At 38.2% G+C, this 15,827-nt stretch overlaps 1 protein-coding gene across 1 annotated transcript in view; it reads right to left on the bottom strand.

Annotated features, from left to right (window-relative positions):
* PFDN1 (prefoldin subunit 1) overlaps positions 1 to 15,562 on the bottom strand; it is a 59,044-nt gene extending 43,482 nt beyond the window's left edge. The window contains exons 1-2 of the mRNA XM_055286025.2: positions 15,280 to 15,562; positions 12,641 to 12,807 (exon numbers count right to left, since the gene is read on the bottom strand). Coding sequence (XP_055142000.1) covers positions 12,641 to 12,807; positions 15,280 to 15,312 — 200 coding nt within the window. The 5' untranslated portion in view covers positions 15,313 to 15,562. The remainder of the gene's footprint in view (positions 1 to 12,640; positions 12,808 to 15,279) is intronic.
* Positions 15,563 to 15,827: the final 265 nt, after the last annotated feature.

Here is a 15,827-nt window from a genome sequence, read left to right as displayed (position 1 = left end):
AGATGATCAATCAAATGCAGTCCATTATCCAAATGAGTGGAAAACTTCTATGCACATGTGCAAATGTTTACAGCTGCTTCATTTGTAACCGCCAAAACTTGGAACCAACCAAAATATTCTTCAGTAAGTGAATGGATAAACTGTCAGTACATCCATACAATAGAATATTATTCGACAACAAAACGAAATGAGGTATCAAGCCACAAAGACACAGAAGAGCCTTAAATACATATTGCTAAGTCAAAGAAACCAGTATAGTATGAAAGGCTATATACTGCATCATTCCAACTATATGAGATTTCAGAAAAGGCAAAACTATATATAGAAACAGTAAAAAGGTCAGTGGTCACCAGGGAAGACAGTGGGGAAGGAAGGGGAAGAAGGGAAGAACAGGTGGAGCACAAGGAATTTGGGGGACAGTAAACTATACTGTATGATAACACAAACAGTGACCCCAATGTAAACTACGGATCTTAGTTAACAATAATTTATCAATATATTTTCATCAATTGTGACGAATGTACCACACTAATGCCAGATGTTAATAAGAGAAGAAACAGTGTGGGAGAGAGTGGAAAGGGAGTGAGAGCTTGCTGTTCTTTCTGCTCAATTTTTCTGTAACCTAAAACTAGTCTAAAAATAAAGTTGCTGGCCGTGCACGGTGGCTCATGCCTGTAATCCCAGCACTTGGGGAGGCCAAGGCGGGCAGATCACCTGAGGTCAGTAGTTCGAGACCAGCCTGGACAACATGGCAAAACCCCGTCTCTACTAAAAATAAAAAAAATGAGCCAGACATGGTGGCGGGTACCTGTAGTTCCAGGTACTCGGGAGGCTGCGGCAGAGAATTGCTTGAACTCAGAAGGCGGAGTTTGCAGTGAGCTGAGATCACACCACTGCACTCCAGCCTAGGCGACAGAGGGAGACTCTGTCTCAAAAAATAATAATAATAGTTGCCAGGCGCAGTGGCTCACGCCTGTAATCCCAGCACTTTGGGAGGCTGAGGTGAGGGGATCACTTGAGTCCAGGAGTTCAAGACCAGCATGGGCAACATGACAAAATCTCATCTCTACAAAAAAATTTTTAAATTAGCTGGGTTTGGTGGCACATGCCTGTAATCCCAACTATTTGGGAGGCTGAGGTAGAGAACTGCTTGAGCCCAGGAGGTCAAGGGTGCAGTAAGCCACAATCACACTACTGCATTTCAAGACTGGGAGAAAAAAAAAAAAGGAGAAAATCTCAAAGAGCTCCCAATGGTCAAAGCAGAATTATTTGGGCAACAAAATAAATAATGTAGTACTAGATTATAACACATAGACATACAGTACCTGGACCCTGCCATACCTAGACAAAAGCAATCTACAGATCACTGTATGCTCAAATCTAACTCTGAGGGATGCTGCTGCTGCATCTCTGTACTATGCTATCCACGTTTCCCTCATTAACTACTGTATCCACAAATCCCTCCTTCCTCTTTCTTCTCCAGTGCCCATACTACAAGCACTATGCAAGGCTCTCTGCTAAACAATCTTTACCCAAAGTCCCTAGGAGAACTCATTTATTTTCAAGGCCTCAACTTAGCTAATAACCCTCAAAATAATATCAACCACTATCACCTGCACCATGTCCAGCATCTATGGTCACTCCTACTTGTATGTTCCATATCACCTCAAATTCAACATGGCCCAAATTAAACTCATTTTATCAACCCATACCAACATTCCCTACAAGCAGTTTCACCATCTCGACTTCAGCTTCCATCAATATCACCATATGCAAGTCGCAAAACGGCAGATATCCTCCTTATATTTCCAATTTATCACTTTCTCTCATACTGAACCTTCACCGCACCATTCCACTTCCACCACCTTAATTTATGCTCTTATTACTCACCTCCTGAACAGCTTCCTGCCTGCCTATGCTCCCAGACTAAACTCTGCCTAATTCATCCTAAATATATCAACGGTTTTCATATAGCTAGCCCTCAGTTATTGATCACTATAATGATTGTTGATGACTTTGGCAGACACTATTGTTTAACTATCCCATATCCATTTCCTTTTCTTTGTTGATTGAGCCCCAGTTTTGTTTGGGTACTCTCTATTTTCCCAAGTAAATCAGAGAATTGAGTTCTAAGCTGACTCTTGATTGGCCTTACCCAATCATTGCAGTTGCATCCCCCAAGATTTAAGCCTAAGCATGTGACTCAGTTTCTGTCATGAAATATAAGTGGGAGACCATAAGAAGACTTCTGGAAAGGTGCTCCCACGAAGGTGACACCAGAAAACATGGCACTTTCTCACTCTGGTTGTTGTCATGCCTCAATAAAATCCCTGGAATTCCTGTAGCCAAGCTGGTGATGAAGCTAGGAAGCACAGGGAGAAGGGCAGGGCCAGCATACTGAAATAAGTGGAACTGAAGCCCAGCATACAGCCCCTGAGGAGGCCTGACCTATATGACATGAGTAAATCTCAGAAGCATTACACTCAGTGAAAGTACATACTATAATGACTCCATTTATATATTGCATCTATATAAAGTTCTAAAACAGAAAAAATTAATCTACAGTCATAGAAATCAGATTAGCAGCAGCTTGGAGCCAGGATTAAGGAAGGAGAGGATTGAGTTGAAAGAAGCAAGAAAGAAGTTTTTAGAGTGATGAAAATGTTCTTTATTGTGATTGGGGTGGTAGTTACATTTGTCAAAATTCACCCAACTGTACTCCTAAAATGAATGCATTTTATTCTATATAAGTTATAACTCAATAATGCTGATTCTTTAAGAAAGACATCTGATACCCATGGAGGATAGAAGAAGGGAAAAAAAGAAAGACAATTAGTATCATTGTCCCCAGATGGTGAGGTACGACAAAGAAAAATAAAGCCAACAAGGGGCAAATAAGTGTGGGGGCTGGTTAGGTGTATACTTTTAAATAGGATGGTCATGAAAGGCCTCATTGCCTCTTTAGAAACAACCTGAAGGAAGAGAAAGGGTAGCCATGGAGACACCTGGAAGAAGGCTTCAGGCAGAGAAACTGGCAAGTGCAAAAGACTTTGTCTTTTTCACTGATGAAATGGGAGGCCATCTGACTACAGTGATCTTGACTTACATTTTGAAAGGATTACTCTGGCTGATCAGCTGAAAACAGACTATAAAGGGTTAAGGACAGAAGCAAGGAGCCTAGTTAGGAAGCAACTGCCATAAACCAATGGTAAATGAGACCAGGGTGGTGGTAAGTAGAAGTCTTCAGATTCTCAACAAAATTTAAAGACAGAGTCAATAGTATTTGCTAATGAGCTGAATATAAGATTGAAAGACAGAGGCCAAGGGTGACTCCAAGATTTGGAAGAACTTGAAGGGTGGAAAAGCCACTTAGTAATACTGAGAGAGGAGATGGTTTGTTTGCAAACAGCAAAAATTTTATTTTGGCCAAGCTAATTCTGAGATGCCTATTAGACCATCACATGAAGATGTAAAGTGGGCAGCTGAATATACAAGTCTGGAGTTCAGAGAAGGGGTCTAAGTTAAAGATAAAAAATCTGGGAGTTGTCAGTATATAAAAATGCATTTAGGGCCGGGCGCGGTGGCTCACGCTTGTAATCCCAGCACTTTGGGAGGCCGAGGCGGGTGGATCACGAGGTCAGGAGATCGAGACCACAGTGAAACCCCGTCTCTACTAAAAATACAAAAAATTAGCCGGGCGTGGTGGCGGGCGCCTGTAGTCCCAGCTACTCGGAGAGGCTGAGGCAGGAGAATGGCGTGAACCCGGGAGGCGGAGCTTGCAGTGAGCCGAGATCGCGCCACTGCACTCCAGCCTGGGCGACAGAGCGAGACTCCGTCTCAAAAAAAACAAAAAAATGCATTTAGAGATACTCCTGGATGAGATTATTAAGAGACTGAGTACGTACAGACAAAAAAAAAGAAAAAAAAATCCAAGGGCTAAAGACAAAGTCAATTTAATATTTACAAATGCAAAAGAAATGAAGATAGTAAAGGAGGCTGAGAAGGAATGGACAGTGAGGTGGGAGGAATATCAAGAAGTGGTGTCCTGCAAGTCAAGGTAAGAACGTGCTTCAAGGAAGAAAGATCAACAGGACCAAATGGTACTGATAGGTCAAATAAGATGAGGACTGATAACTCACTGGAATTATTGGAGAATCACTGTCCCTTCCAGAACCCAATCCCATACAAGCGTTCCTTGTTCTAGTAGAGTAACACACACTGCTATGTTCAATTTTTGCTAATTAAAAATTACTGCCTATTTTTAAATCAAAACTATTACTCCTGAAATGGAAGCAGTAGTATGTTAATCTATTTTAAACGTGATGTTTATTTCGGGTTACTATTTGGTATTCTAAGTATTCTGGTAAGTAAGCACCTCTGATGTTTACCACTTTTACTCTGGCTTCATCAAACCCCAAACATTTCCACATATAGGCAGTGAGTTATTCCACAACTTGTTCCAAGATATGATCTTTATTTTACTAGTAAGTTAAAATATAGCAATAGATAAAATATTTTAAAATTACTATCCAATGAGTATTAGAGGACAGATAGAGAGCAGAGTACTCCTTGTACAAAAGCAGAATGTCATAAATATAAATATACTTTGGCACAAATGCCAAAGTCTCAGTCAGACACACACATACAGGATGTATATTGTGATCCAAATCTTTTTACTCTGAGCCAGTGTAAAGGTTGGGCTTAGGGCAGTCACGCTCTTATCTATTTAAAGATACATTTTTGATACCAGACTCCTTTTGCTGTACAAATTTTGGTATCAGAATACTTTAAGTCCTCTTCAAAGCGAAAAGGATAGTGGCTTCCAAGAAATCTAGTTCATTTCAAGACAACTGATCTACTGCAAAACAAGAGTTGGTAATAAGAGTTCCTGGCCAGGACAATGAAATAACATTCTCCCAGACAGGTCCATTTGAACTTAAATTATATAAATGAAATAAGCATACACTCTTCACAAAAGCATGGGCACTAATGGTACATGTAACACACTAGTAATCCTAATTATTTCATCAGAGTAAAGGATATTTGCAGTTAACAGCAATTTCTGATATTATAAATAAAAAAGAATGACAAAAGGCATTACCAAGTATGTGTTCATATATATGAACTGACTCACCTTCTGAGTCAATATTTTTCTGAGCTCCTTCTTGGATATTTCATTAAGCAGATTATGTTCCTTGACATGAACATTTCAGTCCACTCTCTCAGATTAGATAGTAAGTTATTCCTAACTTTGCACTATGAGATAAGTGGCAGCTAAAATCAGAAAATTCTTGGTATGGCTTAAAATTGACTGTTTTCAGAGAAATTCAGCTAATTAAGTCAGTTACAGCACACAATTCCTCAGTGACAGAGTAACAGTTCAAGACTGCTGCTACCTTAATATTTTTACATAGGAACAGCAAGCAAATGGTACTTTTCACCTTTCGCTCAGTTGCTTATCATCGACTGGAAAACACTGTAGTACGCTGCAAATGACTGCTACTTTTCATACAACAAAGGTTGATTTTGTTTAAACCTTTGTCAGTTAAAAAAAAAAAAAAAAAAAAAAGGGCCATGTCTTTTGATGTCAGGAAATGCAGAAGCGAGCAAAGTCCACCAAGTAGCTAAATGAATCAATTACATTTGTTTTTAAAACAGGTCCAAAGCCTAAAATAAGTAACCCCATAGCAAGTTTATTTTAGTATGTTTGTACTCTCCAAGATAACAGACTTCTTTTCCCTTTTTTAACAATAGACATCTAATTAGCATAACATTTTCAAAATTAATTTCCTGTGTTTTGGTGAGAATCTTTAGACTCTGGGGCATATGGGAGGGGAAGCAGGGAAAGAATTATTAAAAAGTACTCATCTGCAGAAGAAACAGGACTATGTAATTCTTACGCAAATGTTTGTTAACTCCCTCTGGCACAAAAACAGTGATGTCATTCTAGACAGCAGTAGAGCAGAGTTATAATGAACATCAAGTTTTTAAATCACTGACAACTTAAGGAAATTAAGAATATGACTTAAAAATCTCCTCTCCCCAGAGTACTAAATCTGTGCAAGAGGAGTGTGTGCCCATCTGGGGTTATATACATATTCAGCGTCAACAAAACTGAAGTCATTTTTCCCTGCACAACAGGAAAAGTTGTTGTTGTTTTCCCTTAGAACTCTAGGCAATGAAAGCCATGACTTTAAATGGCTCTGTATAAAAACACAAGAAGGGTGGGTCATGTTCTATTAGTAAAAGCAGCTGAACACCAAGAACTTCTCTTCCTTTAAGTAAAATCTAAAAAAAATCTCATCTTACTTTTGACAACTATCTTTGCTTCACTTTCTCTAAAATACAGATTAATACCTTTAAAGAGGGTATAAAATGAATTTATAAATTTGCATTTGCAATGTGACTCTCACACCAAAAGTAATCTCACACATTATTTTCCCCCCGTAGTATGCACTAAATAAAATATCCAAATTTGATTCTGCTGACAGCAACAATATAAACTATTTTTACTGTAGTATTAACAGTATTTATCAACAATATCAATAATATTTACTATAATAAGATTTTTAAAATTTCATTTCCTAATCTCTTAGCAATAAAATATAGTATGACCATTTCTTCAGTTTTAAAATTACCTCAAATTGACTGGAAGACCAACTCTATAGCTACATGAAATTGTAAAAGGGTTGCAAAACTTGAAGCAGTATGAGCATACCCCTTTCTATTAACATTTAACATAACTAAGGGAAGCTGCAAATATTTCATCCCACCTTTACTAAATGCCATGATTCAAATTATAGGTCAACATCCAAACTAAGAAATACAATCACAACAAAACCAACATAATATTTTAAACAAAGGGCAGTTCAGCCAAGCTGTCATAAAGAGTTCAGATTTCTACAACCTAAATGGTTGAAAAACTGCTTAACTATTTAGATTTTTTTTTAATTGTTACCTATCAAGAATACACCTACTGTTTCACTTTCTACTTATGCCACACTTATCTTAAGTTTTACACTTCTGGATCTTTCAACTGTTAGAGATCAACCATTAAATTACTTCAACAAGTAGAAATAGTAACACCGCTCCCAAACAGCAATTTTTGCATTGCTAGACACTTATCTAGTTGGCAGATTTATACCATTGTTCATTCTTAGTTCCTTAAATGTAAAAAATACCCACAGAATGGTAGCATACCTCTAAATTAGTTTAAATATGGTACAAAGTTATTTTTAGTTAGGTTCAAGTTTTAAAAAGGCACTAATTGTTCTTTTTAAAGGCTAATCTACTCAAGTTCCTCATATTAAAAAAAAAGTTAATTTGTCTCTTTTGGAAAAAAGAAATGTTATTTATGTAATGCTCAAGCAAAAAGAGTGTTCAAATAATAGATCTGACATCAAATCAGGGTTAGGATCATACTTATTGTTCATAAAAATAAGTTTGACATTTATTCTAATGATGGTCCTTTCAAACACTAGTATGGTTAAATGTCATTTATGTGCACTTTCAAATATAATTCTTATTTTAAAAATACTCCTATCCTCTACTATGCAAAGTAGAAAAGGAAGAAAACCCCCACACAAGCAATTATAAACATTTTTATCCATGAAAAAATATATACAAGAAAAATTCACATAACATTTGAGATTTGTCTATTCCCTCCTTGCACGCTAGAAAGATGCAAAGACAAACACTTCCAAATATTCAGACAGATCATTCCCCAGTTGTAACTTTCATCATGGTTCTCAAAGCAGTATGGTGAGGTCAGCTCACAAACAGCTTAAGTAGCAAAACTAGAAATTGGTGGTAGTAGTATCAGGCTACATAACAGCCTCTCTAAAGAATATGAAGTAAGAGAACTAAAATGTGCTGGCAACATGCCAAAAGACTGGATGGAATATAGCTTTGAGCAACAAATACTCAGAGCTTACAGTATATAGCAATTCATCATCTCTTATCCTGTAGCTTGACCTTCCTTGTTTTAAACCAAAAATAGCCATGTATAAGAGGTATTTAACACTACGAATGTGTCCATACTTATGAAATGAAAGATATCTGGGCCTGCAATGATTTGCTTAACTAAACACATACCCTAAAAAAAAAAAATCTGACTTACATTCTGTGTGAAGATGAGGAAGGTAAAATGGATAAAAATATATTGATATTACTATGCATAAAATAGCCTTTATTCTCTAAGGATTATACTACCCTCAAGCATAATCTTTAAGGTTTGGGTTTTCTATATTTTTAGTTCTGAGTATCTCTTCAACTGGCTGGTATTTAGAATTAGACAACCTTCTCAATATATTTAATGAAGAATTAATCCTGTCAGATCAGAGGACATGATTTTGGTCAGATATAATTTTTTTGACCTTAGTCAAAATATATGTTACTTTTATAACTTCATCTTACATGGATCATGTATTAAAATAGGATAATAAACTCATTCTTAAGTCTCTAACACTTTCTAAAATACTTTTTTTCTAAGAAACCAAAAGAAAAAAGTTATTTTAGGCCAGAAAAAAGAATCAGATTCAATTCAAATCAATACACATTTAACAGCTATTTTGTGCCAGACGTTATACTGAGAATGAGGAAACAAAGAGAATATATACATGGTCTCCCAGAGCTGACAATCTGGTTGGGAAGACTGACCCATTTAAACACACCTACACACTCAATGTGCTTTACTAGTTGTAGGAACAAAAGCCCTGCCATCGCCAAGGAAAGAGTGAATGAGTCTGCCCCGGGGGCTGGAAAAATCTTCAGAGGCAAAGTAAGAGTAGAGCTATGTCTTGAAGGATAAGAATTTCACAAGGAAAAGAGGAATATTGCCAGCCAAGGACAATGTTATTCGCCAAAGACTGAGCAAAAGCAAAAAAGCACAAAAACATAACATGTGTGAGGAAACCTATGTGGCAAGGGTAGGATAACAATTTCTGGTACACGTGTTACTACTCTTCTACCCTCACTGTGTAACAGACATCACTAATCAAAGCATGTTTAAAACCCATCTGACATCTCAAAATTCTTCTCAACATATAACACAAACTAGTAGAAAGAGGTAGGTCCATGAGATGAAATATACATGCTATCCTAACCCTGGAAAAAGAAAGTGGTGGGACCTGAGGCAAAGGGTAAATTAAGAAGAGATTATGAATAACCATGAATGCAAGGCCAACAAGTTTAGATTTCATCCTGTGGACAACAGAGGATGAACAAAGGATTTTAGGAAGAATATTGATGTGATTAATTCTGAAAGATATGTGAAGAATGGATTTGGACAGACAGAATGAAGGCAGGAAGAAAGAACAGTTAGGATGCTATCATAAAAGTCCAGGCAAGAAGCAATGAGACCTGAATTTCAGCAATGGGAAAATCTACTGCAGGTTGTAAACGAAAAATGAAGTTTTGGATTTTATTATCTGTGGTTTTAAAATGAAAATTTGGGAAAAAGTAATATTCTAGTCAGAATTCCCAAATAACACTCAAAAGGGAAAAGAAAAAACAAATTAAGGTAAAGACTAGAATTAAAGAAGTGAATCACAATGATACCCAAAATTACTCAAGACTATAAATTCAGAAATAGATATCTCAGGTTTAGCATCAAGAAAGAGAACATCCTCATGACCAGACTAATACTCAGCAAGTCTTTTCTTCCTCTCAGGGCACTAATACGCTAGCCAAACAACAAACGCTATTCACCTTACATGCCCCTACAATGCAGGGTCAAACTCATACTCCCGGTGAGATGCAGACAGCACTAAAGTCTAACTTAAAACAGAAGTCTGAAATCATGTAGAAGCTCAACTTTATCCAAACACTTGAAACTCCACACTTCTTTTAAAAAACATAATTTATAGGAAATAAACCTTCTGGAAATAATACCATTCTACCATTAATTAATTCATAACCTAGCCTTTAAACTCTAAAATTCTTTGTATGGAAAACAACTTATCTGTAGCACTTTGGAAAATATGTACAAAAAAACAACTCTCCTGACACTCTTGCAGAACGTTTAATAAATGAAACAATTCTAATTAAAAATTAAAACTTCACTGTAGCTCAAAAGCCCAAAGGGAGTGAAACGGTTTTTCTATTTTGAAAAAGGAATTCTTTAGCTATTGCAAACAAAGGCTAGTGCAGTGATGTGAAATCCAAGTACAACATGTTAATAAAGCTGGCATTACTGTTTTAAGACCTAAGGATATTCACATTAAGGATAAAATTATCCTGTAGTGAATGCCAACAATGCATTTCATACTACACAGACACATATTCAAGGGTTCTACTTTGTTCCAATTCTTTTGCGTCCCAGTAACAAACTCTCAAATTGGGATCCTTATCCTCTTAAGCTAAAATGAAATATATGAGCTTGGACATAAAATTTACTTGTGCTATATTATTCATTCTGAGAAAGCAAATCAGATGAACAATTTAACATAATCTAATTCTGAACCATAAAGATATGGATTAGTCAGTGATGAGCAGGGTCTACTTCTCATGATGTCATTCCAAAGTCATTATTAAATTTTACACATGTTATTCTTTCTTCAAATCAATCACAAAACATGTCATCCCAAGACTGAGGTCAAATTCCATTCTAACTAAAAGATCTCCAAACCTGAAGTAATGGTCTACTAAGTAATACTCAAAGACCAAATTCCAGAAAAACCCTCCTCCTGTACCTCCCCCCAACTTAAAAAAAAAAAAAAAAAAAAATCAGTCTTCTCCTTTTAGCTCACTGTAATGGAATGTGACCTGTACTTAAGGGCTTTTCCATTCCTTTTTTTCTGCTTAAAGAATATGAAGCAGACCTATTCTCTCTCACAAGGGTAATATGCTTTTAAAAGAAAAAAAGTGAAATGTATGAAGTTAATCGTGTATTAAATAGAACAAACAAAAGTAAAATAATTTAATAGATTTCTCACACGTGAGTTGTCCTCCTATTAGAACAACGCATGACACTTAGAATGAGTGTTTTTTTTTTTTTTTTTTTTTTTTTGAAGCAGAGTTTCACTCTTGTTGCCTAGGTTGGGGTACAATGGCGCAATCTCGGCTCATTGCAACCTCCACCTCCCGGGTTCAAGCGGTTCTCCTGCCTCAGCCTCGTAACTGCAATTACAGATGTGCGCCACCATGCCTCGCTAATTTTTGTATTTTTAGTAGACAGGGTTTCACCATGTTGGCCAGGCTGGTCTCAAACCCTAACCTCAGGGGATCCACCCACCTCGGCCTCCCGCAGCGCTGAGATCACAGGCATGAGCCACAACACCTGGCCAGAATGTGTATTTAAATGACAATTGAATCTTAATTTTTATTTTACAACACTGATCAGACATCTGAAAGATTTATGATTTGTATCACTTCTAATAAATTAAGCAGGGAAGAGGAGGCTGAAACTGCACCTACTTAAATAAATCTTCTTCACATACAATATTGCTATAAACATTTTCCATGACAAATCATTTTTGTTACTGAACTTACACTTAAGTACCTAATCATAGACAGAACAGGAAAGTAAGCACTTAAGAAATGTACTTCGAGGCCAGGGGCGGTGGCTCACGCCTGTAATCCCAGCACTGCGGGAGGCCGAGGCGGGAGGATCAAGAGGAGAGATTGAGACCATCCTGGCCCACACGGTAAAACCGCATTTCTACTAAAAATACAAAAATTAGCCGGGTGTGGTGGCACGCACCTGTAGTCCCAGCTACCCAGGAGGCTGAGGCAGAATTGCTTGAACCCAAGAGGCAGAGGTTGCAGTGAGCCAGGATCACACCACTGCACTCCAGCCTAGCAACAGAGCGAGACTCTGTCTCAGAAAAAAAAAAAAAAAAAATGTACTTCAAAGTCTAAACTTAAACACTTCAATTAATCTACCTGAAGTTCAGCTCCTCATTTTAAAAAAAGAAAGCATTTAATTAGATAATCTTTAAAGTTATTTCTAAGATACTTTAACCTGCCAGGCGTGGTGACTCACACCTGTAATCCAGCACTTTGGGAGGCTGAGGTGGGCAGATCAGGAGGTCAGGAGTTCGAGATCATCCTGGCCAATATGGTAAAACCCTGTCTCTACTAAAAATACAAAAATTAGCAGGGCGTGATGGCATGCACCTGTAATCCCAGCCACTCAGGAGGCTGAAGCAGGGGAATCGCTTGAACCCGGGAGACGGAGGTTGCAGTGAGCCAAGATCGGGCCATTGCACTCCAGCCTGGGTGATACAGTGAAACTCCATCTCAAAAAAAAAAAGATACTTTAAACCAAGGTTTCTTTTGTTTTGAGACAGAGTCTAGCTCTGTTGCCCAGGCTGGAGTGTAGTGGCATGATTTCGGCTCACTGCAACCTCCACCTCCGGGGTTCAAGGGACTCTCCTGCCTCAGCCTCCCAAGTAGCTGAGACTACAGGCAAGTGCCACCACGCTCAGCTAATCTTTGTATATGTGGTAGACACAGGGTTTCACCATACTGGCCAACAGGCTGCCCTCAAATGATCCACTCACCTCGACCTCCCAAAGTACCAGGATTACAGGCATGAGCCACCACGCCTGGCCTAACCCAAGTTTTAAGACGAACAAATTCTATTTAATTCGGACAAAAGCACTCCCAAAATAACTCCATTAGGACACATTTTACTTACATTCTTCCTACACCTTCATACATGTTAGTCTCATCTACCAAAGTCATGATTTCTGTATCTGTAAGATGTGCATGCTTTTTCGTTCTGTTTAGCTGTTCAATCTGTATGTCTGCGAGCTTCACCTTCTGTTGAGTGTCAATAACTTTGGCTTGAAGCTCTGTGAAGGCCTAATAAAAACAAGTCCATGATTTAGTCGGTAAAACACTTTACAGGAAACATTTACGTCAAATCCAAATATATTAAAACAAAATATGCTAGCCAGAGACAAAGCTGTGAAATATACCAAAGCAAACATCAATAAAAGTCAACATAACTGTAAACAATCAAGTCACCATACTAAATACTGAATTTACAATCATCAGAAGATACAATCAGTGTGAAGCAAATCAAATGCACATTAAATAATAACCATATTAAGTAGCAAGTACTCAAGGAGTAGTAAAAGAAATAAATGCAATAGTCAAGGATGAAACCCAGAGATTCAAAACAAGAACCATAAAAGTAATAACTCACTACATTTGTACTGCACAATTGGGTTTCAAAGCACTTTCTCACATTAGTTTGAAATATTAACATGGAAATATTAATATAAGAATATTAATGAGGAAATATAATAAATATCTCATTTATGCCTCTCAATAATCCCATGAGTTAGCATTGGCAGTTTCATCATCCACAATTTACAAATTAAGTAACTAAATGAGTTAAGAGATAAAAGTGGCTTGCACAAGGTTGAACAACTATTAGGGGGAAAGGCAGGTGTATTTAAATCCATTTCTTCTAACCCCTTAGTTCAGCAATCTTTCCATTCCACTGTCTATAGTAATATTCATAATATGAACATTTTTAAGAGGAAGACCAAAAAAGAGTGAGAAAAAATGCAAAGCACTGGCAAAAGAACTGCATCATGATCTTCATCCACAGATACCAGGCCAAATTTGACCCTTGCGTACACTTACTTAACTGGAAGATAAACAGTTCTTGGATACTTTTGTTGAAGTGCCTGGAATGACTTTCACATGCTGTCAAATTTGTGCCTTAATAATAACATTTGCGACTGCAATGCACAACAAAGGCCACTACATAATTTTTATTGTGACCTTGTTTTCACCTACTAGTAAGGTTTTGAAAGATTTACTTTGGGGAAGGGGAGGGGCCTGAAATTTCCTATTTGTCTCCACCCAAAAAAAGGACCCCGTAAAAACATTAGAAGATAAAACCTTTAAACAAGTTTTTAAATTAATTGGTTATCAAAATTATTCAGTTTAAGTTTGTAATCATTTTCTTAGTTTGCATTCACCGCCCACAAGTTTCAAATGTAGCAATAAATTCAAAAGTAGCGGGAGGCAAATCCATTCACTAAACCCTGATTTAAATCGGTACTTTTAATAGAAAAAAAAGGTAAATTTTTAGAATGCACAATTTTGTTTTGAAATGTAAAATTCCAGGTATCATCTGACTGCTCTGTACAGCTTGCTAAGGAAGCTAGTATACTGTTAAAGATGAGCTAGTATACTGTTAAAAATTAGAGACTCCACCTAAGAGCTAAATTCACAAGATTCAAGACAAGAAGAACACAAGCAAGACACAAACACATAATATCCTCAGAACAGTAACAAAAGCTTCATTTGTTAGAAGCAACAGCTATTTCGGCTGTCCTATTTCTTTTACACAAGTTGACCAGAGGCAGTCTTAACTAAGATGTTGCTCATCTGAAGAACCCAAAATAGTGGTCAAAAAAGTGTGAGATAAGACAGGGAATACTGGATTCTAGTCCCAACTTCTGATAGACTTTTCTGGCACTGGTTCCTTTTCTAGAAAAGTAGATTTAAAATAGATAAATTCTAAGGTCCTTTCCAATCCACCCCACTGCACAAAGCATACTGGTTTGGGGTCATTAGTGGTGGTAGAATGCTGATCATTCTTAGATAGCAAAAATCTGAGTAACAACACATTTATAAGCACCTGTTTGAGGAAAGCAGGAAACCCAATTCCTTCTGATACTGGTTTTATTTGGAAAACTTTACTGGTTTTGTTTTGTTTTTGACAATTCCCTCAAAATAAGGAGGTTTGGTTTGATTATGTTTTGTTTGACAAGTCCTTCAAAAGAAGGGGGGGGGCAAAATCCTGAAATGAACATTGCTGCTACAATGCCTGGTTTTCCGAACTGTAGATACTGCAACTTTCAAGGTGCAGAACCGAATAAATGGCCTAAAAACAAAGGTTGGACTTGGGAGTTTTTCAAAGCAAATGAGGCAGAATTACGGATGCCACAGCTCAGGCAAGGGGTCCGAAGGGAACCCCATTTGAAATGCTCTCTTTAGTTCTTACTATGAAAGTGAGTTCCTGAAGCCTCCAAAGGCAACGAAATGTCTCTGGAGCTCAGAAAGACCGGACAAGCCCGAGATAGGCCCGCAGACTTACCCCACCCAGACCAACCGGCTCCTACCCAGCAAGAGCCGCTCGCCCCTCACCCCGTTTATGGAGACCCAGTGCGGCCTTAGGACTCTGGGGAACCATTCCCTAGTCCACTAGACCCTCCTTCCTTCTGCAAGGCTCGTGCCTCACTCGATATTCTTGCCTATAGTCCCCTTAGCCTCCAAAGAGAAGATCTCCGCCCGCCAAAGACCCTCTTTTACCTTCTTCAGCTCTAGATCCACGGGGGCGGCCATCTTGGTGCACTGTATGCGCCTGCGCAGTGGGAATTGGCCTGAAATAGGGTGGGGGAAGGGCGCGCCTTACTTTGTGCGTCCGTCTTCTGCGCCTGCGCATGAGTTGGATTAACCGGGCTTATCCTTCTCTGAGAATTGACTCCTGTAATATTTGGGTTTCGGATTCCGTGTCTTCACTATCTGACCGATCAGGTCTGGCTTGCTCCTCCACATCTTCCAGACATAGCCCAACGCGCAGATTTCCCATGTGGCTTTAAGCAGTTTGCCAGCTAGCTTAACATGTGCTGCTAAATTGAGATGTATGTAGATGAGGTCAAACCCTCAGCAGTCGATCAGTCCTTCAGCTAGTCGCTGTGTTGTCAGAGATGAGTAAGAGTAAGTCCAGAACCTCAGGCATGACAGTTTGGGAAAGACTATTGGAAAGCTGTCTGGACTGTTCTTTCCAAGACGAACTTATTACTTCCAAAAGCTTCCCAAAGACCTTCTAGGCACAGTGGTTCTCAAGAGAAGCTGAA

Source organism: Symphalangus syndactylus, chromosome 7 (assembly GCF_028878055.3).
Source record: "Symphalangus syndactylus isolate Jambi chromosome 7, NHGRI_mSymSyn1-v2.1_pri, whole genome shotgun sequence".
Lineage (NCBI taxonomy): Eukaryota > Metazoa > Chordata > Mammalia > Primates > Hylobatidae > Symphalangus > Symphalangus syndactylus.
This window is presented reverse-complemented; position numbering and strand designations above follow the sequence as displayed.